The 15,934-nt window shown below is 44.2% G+C and overlaps 1 protein-coding gene across 1 annotated transcript in view; it reads right to left on the reverse strand.

Moving 5' to 3' along the window:
* Positions 1-3,907: 3,907 nt before the first annotated feature.
* Positions 3,908-15,934, reverse strand: part of TTLL6 (tubulin tyrosine ligase like 6) — a 28,412-nt gene continuing 16,385 nt past the window's right edge. The window contains exons 11-16 of the mRNA XM_040414127.1: positions 12,215-12,403; positions 10,522-10,705; positions 8,189-8,401; positions 7,139-7,493; positions 5,216-5,429; positions 3,908-4,198 (exon numbers count right to left, since the gene is read on the reverse strand). Coding sequence (XP_040270061.1) covers positions 4,186-4,198; positions 5,216-5,429; positions 7,139-7,493; positions 8,189-8,401; positions 10,522-10,705; positions 12,215-12,403 — 1,168 coding nt within the window. The 3' untranslated portion in view covers positions 3,908-4,185. The remainder of the gene's footprint in view (positions 4,199-5,215; positions 5,430-7,138; positions 7,494-8,188; positions 8,402-10,521; positions 10,706-12,214; positions 12,404-15,934) is intronic.

The raw sequence follows: 15,934 nt of genomic DNA on the forward strand, positions 1-15,934 counted from the left end.
GCAAAGAAAATTTGAAAAAAAAAATCTAAAGGTTTTAATTTTTTTTTAAGTAGTAAAACAAAAAAAAAACTATACACATTTGGTATCGCCGCATTCATATTGAGCGCAGAATAAGGACATCAGGTAATTTTTTAGCCCACAGTGAACGCTGTGATGTCCAAAAAAGTTGTTTTTTTTTTCAAGAATTTTTTTTCCCGTTTTCCAATACAAAATATGGTAAATTAAATGCTGGCTTTAAAAAATACATCTTGTCTCACAAAAAAATAAGCTGTCATATAGCTATGTGAACGGAAAAATAAAAAAGTTATGGTTATTGTAACATGGGGAGGAAAAATCCAAAAAGCAAAAATGAAAATAGGTCTCGATGGCAAAGGGTTAATAAAAGTCTTAGAAGAGCAACATGTTAGTGTGTACACTACAGTGATGTTGGTCTATCCTCGGAAGAGGCCATAAATATTAGATCATGGGGGGGGGGGGGTGACTCCACACACACACAGGACTTGGCTGTTTAATTAAAGGGTCCACGGCGCTCATGCAGGTTCTTCAGTGTTTACATTGTTCTATACGATGATTGTACTCAAAGTACCGTATATGAATGTCCTTTGTGTATTTTTTCCCATCATATCCCATTACCAGATTTTATACTTGTACTAGCAGAAGGACACGGCTTTGCACGGGTATATTTCATCTATTTCATTTAATGTTTGTGCGTGTCGTTAAAAGATAGAGATAGTATCCCCCATAACAGTGACCTCTACAGCACCCCGCCCCTTTAACACTGACCCCCCCCCACAGTGCTCCGCCACTTTAAAATGGGACCTCCACAGCAGCCCATTCCCTTAACTTTGACTTTCACAGCAGCCCGCCCCTTTAACAGTGAGTTTCACAGCACCCCACTCCCTTGACAGTGACCTCCTCAGGCCCCCCCCCCCCTTAACAGTGACCTCACAGTACCCTGCTGACTTAACAGTGACCTCACAGTACCCTGCTGCCTTAACAGTGACCTCACAGTACCCTGCTGCCTTAACAGTGACCTCACAGTACCCTGCTGCCTTAACAGTGACCTCACAGTACCCTGCTGCCTTAACAGTGACCTCACAGTACCCTGCTGCCTTAACAGTGACCTCACAGTACCCTGCTGCCTTAACAGTGACCTCACAGTACCCTGCTGCCTTAACAGTGACCTCACAGTACCCTGCTGCCTTAACAGTGACCTCACAGTACCCTGCTGCCTTAACAGTGACCTCACAGTACCCTGCTGCCTTAACAGTGACCTCACAGTACCCTGCTGCCTTAACAGTGACCTCACAGTACCCTGCTGCCTTAACAGTGACCTCACAGTACCCTGCTGCCTTAACAGTGACCTCACAGTACCCTGCTGCCTTAACAGTGACCTCACAGTACCCTGCTGCCTTAACAGTGACCTCACAGTACCCTGCTGCCTTAACAGTGACCTCACAGTACCCTGCTGCCTTAACAGTGACCTCACAGTACCCTGCTGCCTTAACAGTGACTTCCGCAGTACCCTGCTGCCTTAACAGTGACCTCACAGTACCCTGCTGCCTTAATAGTGACCTCACAGTACCCTGCTGCCTTAACAGTGACCTCCGCAGTACCCTGCTGCCTTAATAGTGACCTCACAGTACCCTGCTGCCTTAATAGTGACCTCACAGTACCCTGCTGCCTTAACACTGACCTCCGCAGTACCCTGCTGCCTTAACAGTGACCTCACAGTACCCTGCTGCCTTAACAGTGACCTCACAGTACCCTGCTGACTTAACAGTGACCTCACAGTACCCTGCTGCCTTAACAGTGACCTCACAGTACCCTGCTGCCTTAACAGTGACCTCACAGTACCCTGCTGCCTTAACAGTGACCTCACAGTACCCTGCTGCCTTAACAGTGACCTCACAGTACCCTGCTGCCTTAACAGTGACCTCACAGTACCCTGCTGCCTTAACAATGACCTCACAGTACCCTGCTGCCTTAACAGTGACCTCACAGTACCCTGCTGCCTTAACAGTGACCTCACAGTACCCTGCTGCCTTAACAGTGACCTCACAGTACCCTGCTGCCTTAACAGTGACCTCACAGTACCCTGCTGCCTTAACAGTGACCTCACAGTACCCTGCTGCCTTAACAATGACCTCACAGTACCCTGCTGCCTTAACAGTGACCTCACAGTACCCTGCTGCCTTAACAGTGACCTCACAGTACCCTGCTGCCTTAACAGTGACCTCACAGTACCCTGCTGCCTTAACAGTGACCTCACAGTACCCTGCTGCCTTAACAGTGACCTCACAGTACCCTGCTGCCTTAACAGTGACCTCACAGTACCCTGCTGCCTTAACAGTGACCTCACAGTACCCTGCTGCCTTAACAGTGACCTCACAGTACCCTGCTGCCTTAACAGTGACCTCACAGTACCCTGCTGCCTTAACAGTGACCTCACAGTACCCTGCTGCCTTAACAGTGACCTCACAGTACCCTGCTTCCTTAACAGTGACCTCCGCAGTACCCTGCTTCCTTAACAGTGACCTCTGCAGTACCCTGCTGCCTTAACAGTGACCTCACAGTACCCTGCTGCCTTAACAGTGACGTCCACAGTACCCTGCTGCCTTAACAGTGACCTCACAGTTCCCTGCTGCCTTAACAGTGACCTCACAGTACCCTGCTGCCTTAACAGTGACCTCACAGTACCCTGCTGCCTTAACAGTGACCTCACAGTACCCTGCTGCCTTAACAGTGACCTCCACAGTACCCTGCTGCCTTAACAGTGACCTCCACAGTTCCCTGCTGCCTTAACAGTGACCTCACAGTACCCTGCTGCCTTAACAGTGACCTCACAGTACCCTGCTGCCTTAACAGTGACCTCACAGTACCCTGCTGCCTTAACAGTGACCTCCACAGTACCCTGCTGCCTTAACAGTGACCTCACAGTACCCTGCTGCCTTAACAGTGACCTCCACAGCAGTTGCCCCTTTGTTAGAGGCCCCTGCCACCTTAACAGTGACCTCCACAGCGGCCTGCCCCCTTAACAGTAACATCCACAGTGCCCTGCCCCTTTAATGCTAGGGCTACATGACGACATGTGTCGCGCAACATTTTGTCTCAACAATTTTTATAATGATAGTCTATGGTGTCGCACTGCGACATGTGACATGCTGCGACGCGATGGAAGAAGGATTTTTCTGCGACTGTCGCAGTATGTCACATGTCGCAGTGCAACACAATAGACTATCATTATAAAAATTGCCACATGACATTGGTGCGACATCAATGTCGAGGGACACATGTAGCAGTGTAGCTGTGCCCTATGTGTCGTGTAGCCCTAGCCTAAAGCTGACCTACAGCAGTGAATAAAAATGGCTGGGTTGTTATGGAAACCTGGAGTAAAAGTGTGTGTATGTGGAGACTAAGGGCCTGCGAGCTTCTATTGGCTTATAAGGGACATGTGACTTGCAGGCTTGTATTGGCCAATGCAGGTCATTTTTGGGGAATATCTCGACCGATATCTCGACCGATCTCGACCGATCTAGTGAGCTGTGACCCCACAAGATTTCTTTCCAGGTAGCAAGGGATGTGTATACCAAGTTTCATTGAAATCGATGGTTGCGTTTTTGAGTGATCGCGGAACATACATACGTCCTTCTTTTTTTATATATATATATATATATATATATATATGGAGTCTAGTGTGTTAGTAGCATATGTGCAGTATGTGCCGATATATAATCATAGCTTTTTGTAACAAGAGAGGGCCCAGGCACACTCCTTGCACAGGGGCCCTCTGGTGTCAGTGTCCGCCGCTGCATAGTCCAGTAAACATGGAGCAGACATATGTAAGGTCACGGCAATTATTACATTACACAGATCCAACTGGGTTTAGCTGTAGATCAGTGTAGATTTATTTAATACTCTTCATTTACAATCTTGGGATTCACAGTGTTTGAGCATTGGCTACGACCTTGCAGTCCTTCCTCTAATACTAGACAAAGTGATAATACCTGACGTCTTTACTGATTGTAATGGTGACAGTACAATTATTCCTAGTCTATTTGCTAGCAAACAAAATCGTTCATTGGATTGAAGTGGAATTCTGTCGTGAAGATAAAAAAAAAAAATGAGAAAAAAAGAAGACGGCTGAGGTCAGAATTGTTGGAGGGCTCTGTCATTTGGCACTTTCTAACTCCATTTCCTAGAGAAAGAACACAAATGCCACATTAGCATATATTTCATACATACCATTCTAGATCACTTATATAGAAGTAGTGTAGAGTATCTACTGGTTTCTTCAGTAGTCGATTAGCACTTGGTTAGCATTAAAACTAAATTTGGGCCAATTTATTAAAGGAGTTGTCTGGCTGGTATTTTGTTTTAAAGGGTAGAATAGAGCTGATCCTCCACTGCTCCCGTTCCAATGCTTCCCCTGTCAGCCTCTATGTCCTATTCTCTTCCCTTACCACAGACAGTGATTGCATGGTCACATTTCTGTGTCAAGAAAGGCCAGGAAGAGAGCGACGAAAGACCCAAGGAGCAGTGGAACAGGAGTAAAGGATCGGTCGAGTATGACCTATTTTTTTTAGCAATTCTGACCCTTTAAAGGATAAAATAATTTTATTAATATCTCCTATCACTTTCCACTGCTCCCTTAAAAGACCGTTGCTATGGCTCATCTGTCTCCGGCTAGGAAGACAGAGGGGCGGTCCCTCATACTGCATGCCTGCATTAGGCTTCAGAGTGAGGAGGCGTGTCTCTCAGTAATCCAATCTGATTGGCTGGCAGGAAGCTGCTGGCTTCAGCAAGTTTGTATGTGACCTGAGGGAATGCAGTTTTGGCCTCAGAGAACTGGCAGAGGAGCCATCATGAGAAGATCCTCATAATGTAGGATTCAAAACAGCCGTAACTAAAGGGGAAAACTCAAGGAAAACAGTGGTAAGTGAAGAAACTAAAGATTGCTTTATGCATAATGCTGCTGCTGCAGTAACATATGCTAGAATTGATTTTTTTTTAATGAAAATATGACAGTTATCCTCTAAAGAAAATCCTGGCCGGACAGCCCCTTACACAGTTATATTATCCTCTTTGGTGATGCTAGGATATTTCCTTCTAACTCAGTAAACTAAGACTTCTAGCTACCCAATGCGTTTAAGAAGACCTGTAACCTCTTCTGACATAGTGTATATAGAAGAAAGGGCACAAAATGATACATTACCAATTTATATACTGCCTTGAATGATCGGGGCGCTGAGCAAGAGTAGCTGAGCATGATGAAATGGCTAATAGTCCATCAGCAGAAGACAATCCCCCAACAGCAGGCAGAGTGCAACCTGAAGCTGCAGATGACCCTTTACCATTAGGAGGCAAGGTACTCAGAGACCCAGCATAAGTTCCATTAAAGCGATTTGGCTTTTTATTAGATGGGCTTTCTGCAGGGGGGAAAAAAATAAAAAGGTCATTACATCACAGCAAATACAAAATATTGTAGATCTCATAGTCAAAGGGCCATTTATTTTCTGTTTGTTTTTTAAATTTTTTTATGTTTTCTTTTTTTAATCTTGGAAAGAGGTTGTTGCATGAGGCCTATAAGGATAGCCAGCAGTTGTCTAGATCAGGGATGGCCAACCTGAGGCCCTCCAGCTGTTGCAAAACTACAACTCCCAGCATGCCCACAGCTATCAGCCCTCAGCAGGGCATGGTGGGAGTTCTAGTTTTACAACAGATAGAAAGCCGCAGGTTGGCCATGCCTGGTCTAGATGGTTACAGTCCAAAAGTTATTTTTAAGCATGGAGAGAAACCTATTCAGGAACATAATCAATATACACTATTTGTAAGGTTTTTTACAGATCATGCAACCATTTTCGTTCACATTTTATGATCTTCACAGTGTAAGTGTGATACTGCCATTGCATTCTTGAAAAAACATAGCATATCAAGCCATTAACCTAAAAAATTATAATTAATTACTTATGACAATCCTTGTCCTTATGCCCTAATACAGCATATGGACACAACAGATATGGGGTCCATTACTTCAAATCCTCCTTTTATGAGTTACACTGAAGAGCCCCAGATGCAGCCAGCACCAAAATCAGTGGATTAACATGCTATACTGACATGGTAACTGTAGTCCAACTTTAAAGAGGTTATCTAAGTTCTCAAACAGCCCCCCCATGTGCCGGGCCCCTCACAGGTAATAAATAGGGATGAGCGAATCGACTTAGGAAGAAATATCCGAAGTCGATTTGCATAAAACTTTGTTTCAATACTGTACGGAGCGAGCGCTCAGTACAGTATTAGAATGTATTGGCTTAGATGAGCCGAAGTTATTACTTTGCGAAGTCTCGCGAGAAGTTATTATGCTCGCTCCGTACAGTATCAAAACGAGATTTTATACGAATCGACTTCGGATGTTTCATCCGAAGTCGATTCGCTCATCCCTAGTAATATCCTTACCCTGCTCCCCGCACCGCCGCTGCTGCTTCTCCCTGTACACAGATGAAAACATCCGGTGTGGGGGGGGGGGGATAAGTATATTACCTGTGAGGGGCCCGGCACATGGGGGGGCTGTTTGAGAACTTGGATAATCCCTTTAAAGGGTCTGTGAAGTGATATACTGTATATTGACCTATCTTCAGGGTGGGTAATCAATATCTGGTTGGCGGGGTCCGACACCAAGCATCCCCGCAAATTAGCTGTTTGAAGAGGAGGCGGAACTACATGCGAGCGCCGCTTCCCGTTCATTACATTGCACTTTGTGACTTGAATGGAGAAAGTACATGTAATTACACTAGGCTACCTACCGCTCCACAGCAGACGACGCATAGTGAAAAGACAGCTGATTGGCGGAGCTCCCCGGTGTCGGATCTCTGCCGAACTGATATTGATGACCTATCCTGAAAGCTCTGCCCAACCCTTTTAAGCTTTAGAAGCTTTGCACGTTGTTAAACTAAGCCAGCACAATAAGCTCATGTTGTAATGCACCAGGAATTACTTTAACATCTCCTAGATCTGTACATCCTCTGCATAATGCAGACTCTAATCTACTTAGTGAGGTGCAATAACAGGACATCACAAACCAGCCTTTGATGTCTCGCTAGCTATTTGAGCACCATGCGTTACTGTATGGTAAACTTACTCTGATCCACCTTGGTTTTGGCACTTGAGAGTCTTATGTGGGTTCCACTTTTCATTTGCTTGTTCAGAGAGCTGTTGTCATTGACAGTAGTTATTGCTCGCATGTTTTGGGCTCCATTCCAGGTTAAGGGTTTTTGGTTTGTGTATCTTCTGGCTGCATAATGTGTGGGAGGTGGTGCTCCAACAGCACCTAGGAAGCTGGATAAGCCTGCTGAATAGCCAAAGTGAAACTGGTTGACTGTAGCAACGGTCTGCACTACTGTGTCCATGGCTGAGCCTCCTAGGTAGGACACCGGAACATGGGTCATGCTTCCATCTGTGTCCTGGCACATCACTAGTGCTTGATGAAACCGGGTCTGAAATAAAATATAAGCAGAATTAAACATACCATCCACCACTCAGTTACCCTTGACAGAACCTAAAATCCCAATAATAAGTTATATTTTTTAGTTATTTTGTTATTTCATGAGATTAAAGAGGTTCTCTGGGAATTATTTCAAATGGCTGCCAGCAACCTGTTGTAGAATGTGAGCAGGACTGGTTGCACCACTTGTAGAGCTGCCTGAGGGGGTGAAACCTCACTACACACTACGCTCTGGCACTTGCATATACTACATATTAGTGAGTGTTCCTGTCAGGCTGCTCAGCCAGGATGGCATATTATAGGCAGGACCACATAATTACCATCTATTGTAGAGCAGTGTAGTGAGGCCTCAACCCTTCACCCTCCTAGGCAGATCTACAAGTGGTGCAACAAGTTCTACTCATATTCTAAGACAGGTTGCTGGCAACCATTTTAAATCATTCCTGGTGAACCCCTTCAATTTACAGTATATGAACATAATATTTCAGAATAAATATCTGGTTTGAGTTTGGTGGCCAGGCTGGAACATTTCAGTCATCATATGGTCTTATGAAGTAGCAATGGCTGTCTCTGAGTTGTCAAGGTGAGGTACAGTTTGGGCCATACAGATCTGTGATGGATTGAGACACATGGCTAAGTCTACTAGGAGCCCAAAGAATTCTTACATCATAGGTACTTATTTCATACTTGATTTCTAGTTTGAACATCTAGAAGACTGTAGTCAGGTGCCTTGAATTCAGGAGTCCTGGGCTCCTGAATGCTCAACAGTCTGTAGACATGATCCACTATGCCCATGGCTCGAATGAGCTTCTCTCTCTGCTGAAGACCTTGCAGTCGCTCCATTTCCTCTTTTTCGTTTATTTCTATTGGCTTCATTGAGTCTACTGTCGCTTCTTCTTTCTAGAAAGTTATGGTGAAAACAACTGGCTGTTAGAAGAGAAAGGAAAAAGTCTCCACATGTAAATTAAATCTTACACATGTAGATGAAATGTCAAAATTCACTTCAAATCAAATAATCTCTCTCTAAACCATGCAAAACAGAAGTACTTCTCTGGGCAAGAGGAATCTCTCCACTGGTCTCTTCCCTATCTGGTCTAATAAGCAATCACAGTGAAGTAAGTCATATAGATGTGAAGGAAGAGGTTCTGGAGAACAAAGTCTTTGCCCTCTCTCTTTCATCTCAAATGGTTCCTACACCTTTCCAGCATGTGCTGTTTACCTCAGCTATACTTGATCCATCCTGCCTTGACTCCATGTCTTAAACTGCCACTAAACTTCTGGAATTCTCACTTTTCTGTAGTGTACATTACAACCATTGCTTTTTATGGATTTATAAGCTGTAGTCTGTACTTCTAAACACAGTTCTTTACTGTGGCCTTTCCAGGTTTTCCTTCTATCTTCTATCAGCTTGCAGATACCACCTTCTTCCTTTGCTGAGATTCCTCCACGTTCTGTACTGGACACCAGCAAATGTATGAAAGCTGTCTCCACCGTCAATCCTCTCTGTACCCAAAACTTAGTCTATAACAAAATGGGTTGCTTCTTCTTTCCATCGACTAAACCTGATGATATATTTTCAGTGTGCAGTGCTATTATGAGATATTAGCATCAGGCTGTCCCCAGTGGGACTCACAATCTAAGTTCCCTATCATTATGTCTTTGGAGTGTGGGTAGAAACCGGCGTACCCGGAGGACGAATGCTTCCACCATTCACTGACCTTAGGTCTGCTGCAGGTTTACTAACTCAGTACTGACTCAATTTTCTGTAGACATTAATGATATGCCTAACATATTAAACAATGCTCCCTGACCCCCTTCCTCCCAGAGCAAATCAATATTTTGTGCAATCATCAAAACTGATAAAATTTGACAATATATTAGTTACACACAGAAATAGGACAAAGCACAGAAAATAATCTATAACGATCCTTCTATACATTACAGGCCAGATTAAAGCTATACACCTAATGAATAGAAGAAATAAGAGCAGGAGGCTTTACCTTCCTACCAAATGCCTGTTATTGAGAATGTCTGATGTCAGTCCCAGCAGTCCTAACCATATCACCCTGTTTAGTTTACTTCCTGGATAGTTAGTAGAGTAGCCTGTATCCAATGAAATACAATAGCTTCCTAGTATGATATATCACGCACAAAATGCTTACCTCCACTGAGCTGTCCATCGCCCCTTCCTTAAGCAAGGCCAGTATGAAAACTGTAGGATCTACTGGAGGATCTGCTTTGGATAATGTCGAGAATACCCATCCAATATGGACCCAGAGAGGTGCATTCCCATAGCATATGCATCAGCTTACTTTGCACTTCACATCAAGCCAGTTTTGGAGACACACAAGACCCACTACATCAAATGTCATGGTGTGGATTGCCATTAGCTACTATGCCCGTTCCCATCTAGTATTAGTGGAGGGAATACCGACCTGTCTTCAGTATCTCTACAACATTGTGGAACCTGCCTACTGACGTTTTTGACTCAGTTTAGAGACATGGCATTCCAACAGGATAACAGCCGTCCACACACTACCAGTGCTACACAACATGCTCTTCAGGGTATCTGGCATCTTCCCTGGGCAGATCGATCACCAGATTTCTCCCCCATCGAGAATGTCTGGGACGAGATGGAGCAACGGATTTCCCATGCAGCCAACAACCATCTTGGCTGAACTACAGCTCCAAGTTGAAAGAGCTTAGAATGACCACAGGAGGATATCTAGCATCTGTATGACCGCTGCCATGCCAGAAAGCAGCCTGTATTAGAGCTAGGGAAGTTGCCAACCAGTATTAGTGTGATCCTGCCTCAAAATATACTCTACTGCAGAACCCAAAATAAAGGGTTCACCATCTTGGTTGTGTGGCATTGACCAAGCACCACTAGCAATTTATACTTTGTCAATCTCTGCTGAAGTTTTCTGGGTGTTCTTTATTTATTTTCAGGTAGTGTAGATATAACAGACTTTATGTTTAGAGTCTCCGATAATCATGTTAGAATTTCATGTCTACTTTACCTTTCTCTCCGCGGTTCTACAGCCACTGGTCAGAGTGCGGGTAGATGGTCTTCTTGTCACCTTGTATTTTACTGCCTTTTCACCTGCTGACTCTCCTTGCAAGGCATCTTTTTGTTCTTTCTTCTTCTTTGCAGTAGGTATTTCCTTTTGCTCTTGTTTCAGCCGCAGTTCTTCCAGCTGCTGTCTGTCAGGAATAATTTTACTGGTATTAAACAATGTATCAGTGCATGCAATAAAGGGTGATAGACCGTATGGTACAACACGCTATGTGGTCAAAGGGAGCCTGTCAGCAGTTCTGACCATGCTAAACTAATGCCAGCAGTAGGTAGGCGCTGGGGCGAGCAGAACAAACATACAGGAGGTGGAGCATTACTGTGAATTGCTCTCTGCATTGAGCTGCTTTATAGTCCCTACTCTTTGTTCTGAGTGACAGCTGTAGTAGTCTGCTGGTTGGATGCGGCATCTGTCATTCAAATCAGAGGGAAGGGCCGGTGAAGGAGCTCAATTCAGAGAACAGAGAATATTTCATGGTGAAGTTCTGCCTCCTGAGTACTTGTAGTAGCAGAATAAAACTTCATTTTCACACTACTTCTGATAATAGGACCTTCTAAAAAAGTATGTTTGTCTTCCTCTCCCCAGTCCCTACCTAGTGCTGTCAGCAGTTAATCATGGTCAAATCTGCTTGCAGGTTGTCTTTAAATCTGCTAGGACTTGACTTCATATAGACAACCGTTACTGTAGAGTGCATTGTTCACTTATGACCACAGGTTTTGTACAGTACTTTCCAGATGCAATATTGTTACAGACATCATTTTGGGACGACTTTTTTCTCAGTTCTCGAGGGCTGCATAGTAGAGGTGACAAGTTCCCTTTAAACCAGATTTACTTTGACAGATATCATAAAGGGTGATTCTGGCTTGTGCATTATGTACTGTGATCACCTATACTTTATAATTCCATGACTATACCTTGCTCAACAGTTGACCTCAAGGATTGGTATCACAATCATGACCATCACTGTGGCACTATGTTATATAATTTATTTCACTACAAGCCGTGTATGCACTAAGGAGGGGTCATTTATTAAGACCGGCATTTTAGACGCTGGTCTTAATAAAGCCCCATGCTCTGGCGGTGGATCGCCGAAGTTATGAAGAGGTGGTAGCCTCTACATAACTTTGGCGCATCCACCAACGATTCTAAATGTAAGACAGCTTCCTAGCTGGCTTACATTTAGACAATTTTCTAAACCAGGCGTAGAAAATGATGAATGAGTCCTTCCCCGCTCACGCCACACTCACTTTTTTAGACCTGGTGTGAGCAGGGAAAAGTCAACTACAACTAAGCGTTGTGCTGCAATCTGCGCCTGAAATACGCCTAATATAGGCGGATTTAAGGTTAATAAGTGACCCCTAAATTTATTTCATTCAGTATACACAGGGCCCAAAGTGCCAGTTGGGTTTATGCCCCCCAGGTTGTGATTGCTATCCCTTCATCTAAGACACAGGTATATGAGACAAAGCTATAACTGGGTAATCTATAGTCCTATAATCCAATTAGCTGTCAATCCTAACATCCAGCACTAAAATCAACCAATAAGGTGCCAATTTCCAGGTCAATCAAGAGTTTAATCTTACTAGAGTTTACTAGCTAGGATCAGGTATCAAAGTCGACACCTAAAGTAAGCCGTTACCTTGCACACTCCTCTCTGGCCCTTGAAGCGGCAGTCTCCTGGAACAATGAGCCGCTGTGTTTGAAGAACTTCTCGTATTTGTCTGCTGTGGCTTGTGGGTAAATACGCTGATACCCTCCCAGGTGGCTGTCTTCATATTTTTCGACTTGTTCCAGCCAAGCCGCCTGAGTGCTTTCCAATTGTTCCCGTCTGTGGTCAGAAATATTAAGTAAATGTAAGAGCAGACAAGCAAACATGGAGGCACTCAACAAAGTCAGTGGGGTGGATCAAATACTTGCAATGTTTTACTTGTATACTCCATAGCCACAAATGTATATTAAAACATAACAGCGCTTTAAAGTACACGTGAAAATTACTAAATACTCTGGCATTTCATAGGCTTCTCTATAGCTAGCATCCTTATCAGTTTAGTTCCGTTACTTGTGCAACTGATGAAAATGATGTGCTTTTCCTTTACTATTAAACTACCTATAATTATGTATTTTTATTTTATTTTTATCTAAATAAGTCTCAAATCCTTCTTGTGCTCCAAATCCCCTACACAACACCACAGAATTAGAGTATACAATTCCGGCTCTCTGCAGATTCATAATGATAAATCTGTCTTTATTGGATATTCCTGTTTTTTCCTGCATGTCCTCATTTATCTCCTGCAGCCCCATAGAGAAGAGTGGAGCGCCACTGCTGCCACTCCATTCATTTCAGGGGTTCCCCCGGGCTACAGGACCCCTGTTCACATGATAAATAACCCCTTTAAATAAGCTCCTAAGCTTTAATTGTGGAGCCAAGCAGAATCATTTGACAGTGTGAAGGAAAGATTTGGATTTTGTAACAGTAAAAACAAGCCCCAACCACTATAAAAAAATATATATCACAGATGGGTCTGGATATATTGGAGGCCTGGGCAGAGAAGTGGCAGATGAGGTTCAACACTGACAAATGTAAGGTTATGCACATGGGAAGGAATAATGCAAGTCACCAGTACATACTAAATGGTAAAACACTGGGTAACACTGACATGGAAAAGGACCTAGGAATTTTAATAAACAGCAAACTAAGCAGTAAAAACCAGTGTCAGGCAGCTGCTGCCAAGGCCAATAAGATAATGGGTTGCATCAAAAGGGGCATAGATGCCCGTGATGAGAACATAGTCCTATCACTTTACAAATCTCTAGTCAGACCACACATGGAGTACTGTGTATAGTTCTGGGCTCCTGTGAACAAGGCAGACATAGCTGGAGAGGGTTCAGAGGAGGGCAACTACAGTAATAACTGGAATGCGGGGACTACAGTGCCCTGAAAGGTTATCAAAATTAGGATTATTCACTTTAGAAAAAAGGCAACTCAGGGGAGATCTAATAACTATGTATAAATACACTCACCTAAAGAATTATAAGTAACACCATACTAATACGGTGTTGGACCCCCTTTTGCCTTCAGAACTTCCTTAATTCTACGTGGCATTGATTCAACAAGTTGCTGATAGCATTCTTTAGAAATGTTGGCCCATATTGATAGGATAGCATCTTGCAGTTGATGGAGATTTGAGGGATGCACATCCAGGGCACGAAGCTTCCGTTCCACCACATCCCAAAGATGCTCTATTGGGTTGAGATCTGGTGACTGTGGGGGCCATTTTAGTACAGTGAACTCATTGTCATGTTCAAGAAACCAATTTGAAATGATTCGAGCTTTGTGACATGGTGCATTATCCTGCTGGAAGTAGCCATCAGAGGATGGATACATGTTCTCATTCTGTTTACGCCAAATTCGGACTTTGAATGTCTCAACAGAAATTGAGACTCATCAGACCAGGCAACATTTTTCCAGTCTTCAACAATCCAATTTTGGTGAGCTCGTGCAAATTGTAACCTCTTTTTCCTATTTGTAGTGGAGATGAGTGGTACCCGGTGGGGTCTTCTGCTGTTGTAGCCCATCCGCCTCAAGGTTGTGTGTGTTGTGGCTTCACAAATGCTTTGCTGCATACCTCGGTTGTAACGAGTGGTTATTTCAGTCAACGTTGCTCTTCTATCAGCTTGAATCAGTCGGCCCATTCTCCTCTGACCTCTAGCATCCACAAGGCATTTTTGCCCACAGGACTGCCGCATACTGGATGTTTTTCCCTTTTCACACCATTCTTTGTAAACCCTAGAAATGGTTGTGCGTCAAAATCCCAGTAACTGAGCAGATTGTGAAATACTCAGACCGGCCCGTCTGGCACCAACAACCATGCCACACTCAAAATTGCTTAAATCACCTTTCTTTCCCATTCTGACATTCAGTTTGGAGTTCAGGAGATTGTCTTGACCAGGACCACACCACTAAATGCATTGAAGCAACTGCCATGTGATTGGTTGACTAGATAATTGCATTAATGAGAAATAGAACAGGTGTTCCTAATAATTCTTTAGGTGAGTGTATATCAGGGGTCAGTACAGAGATCTATCCCATCACCTATTGATCCCCGTGACTGTGACGAGGGGACACCCTCTGCGTCTGGAGAAAAGAAGGTTTGTACACAAACATAGAAGAGGATTCTTTACGGTAAGAGCAGTGAGACTATGGAACTCTCTGCCTGAGGAGGTGGTGATGGTGAGTACAATAAAGGAATTCAAGAGGGGCCTGGATGTATTTCTGGAGTGTAATAATATTACAGGCTTTAGCTACTAGAGAGGGGTCGTTGATCCAGGAAGTTATTCTGACTGTCTGATTGGAGTCGGGGAAAATTGACTTCTACCTCACAGGGTTTTTTATGTTTCCTCTGGATCAACTTGCAGGATAACAGGCTGGACTGGATGGACAGATGTCTTTTTTCAGCCTTATAAACTATGTTACTAAAGGGAGTGTGTCATCAAAATAGGACATATTGTTTAAATCACGTTTTTATGTTCAACATTTATTTATTTTATTTTTTTCTTTAGAATGCCATGTCACCATCTATTTTTAAAAAGTACCGTATTTTTCACTTGATAAGGCCTCTTTCACACTTGCGTTGTCCGGATCCGGCGTGTACTCCACTTGCCGGAATTACACGCCGGATCCGGAAAAACGCAAGTGTACTGAAAGCATTTGAAGACGGAACCGTCTTCCAAATGCTTTCAGTGTTACTATGGCACCCAGGACGCTATTAAAGTCCTGGTTGCCATAGTAGGAGCGGGGAGCGGGGGAGCGGTATACTTACAGTCCGTGCGGCTCCCGGGGCGCTCCAGAATGACGTCAGAGCGCCCCATGCGCATGGATGACGTGTCCATGTGATCACATGATCCATGCGCTTGGGGCGCCCTGACGTCACTCTGAAGCGCCCCGGGAGCCGCACAGACGGTAAGTATACTGCTCCCCCGCTCCCCACTACACTTTACCATGGCTGCCAGGACTTTAGCGTCCCGGCAGCCATGGTAACCACTCTGAAAAAGCTAAATGTCGGCTCCGGCAATGCGCCGAAACGACGTTTAGCTTAAGGCCGGATCCGGATCAATGCCTTTCAATGGGCATTAATTCCGGATCCGGCCTTGCGGCAAGTGTTCCGGATTTTTGGCCGGAGCAAAAAGCGCAGCATGCTGCGGTATTTTCTCCGGCCAAAAAACGTTCCGTTCCGGAACTGAAGACATCCTGATGCATCCTGAACGGATTTCACTCCATTCAGAATGCATTGGGATAATCCTGATCAGGATTCTTCCGGCATAGAGCCCCGACGACGGAACTCTATGCCGGAAGACAAGA

This window comes from Bufo bufo, chromosome 1, assembly GCF_905171765.1.
Source record: "Bufo bufo chromosome 1, aBufBuf1.1, whole genome shotgun sequence".
NCBI classification, from domain to species: Eukaryota; Metazoa; Chordata; class Amphibia; order Anura; family Bufonidae; genus Bufo; species Bufo bufo.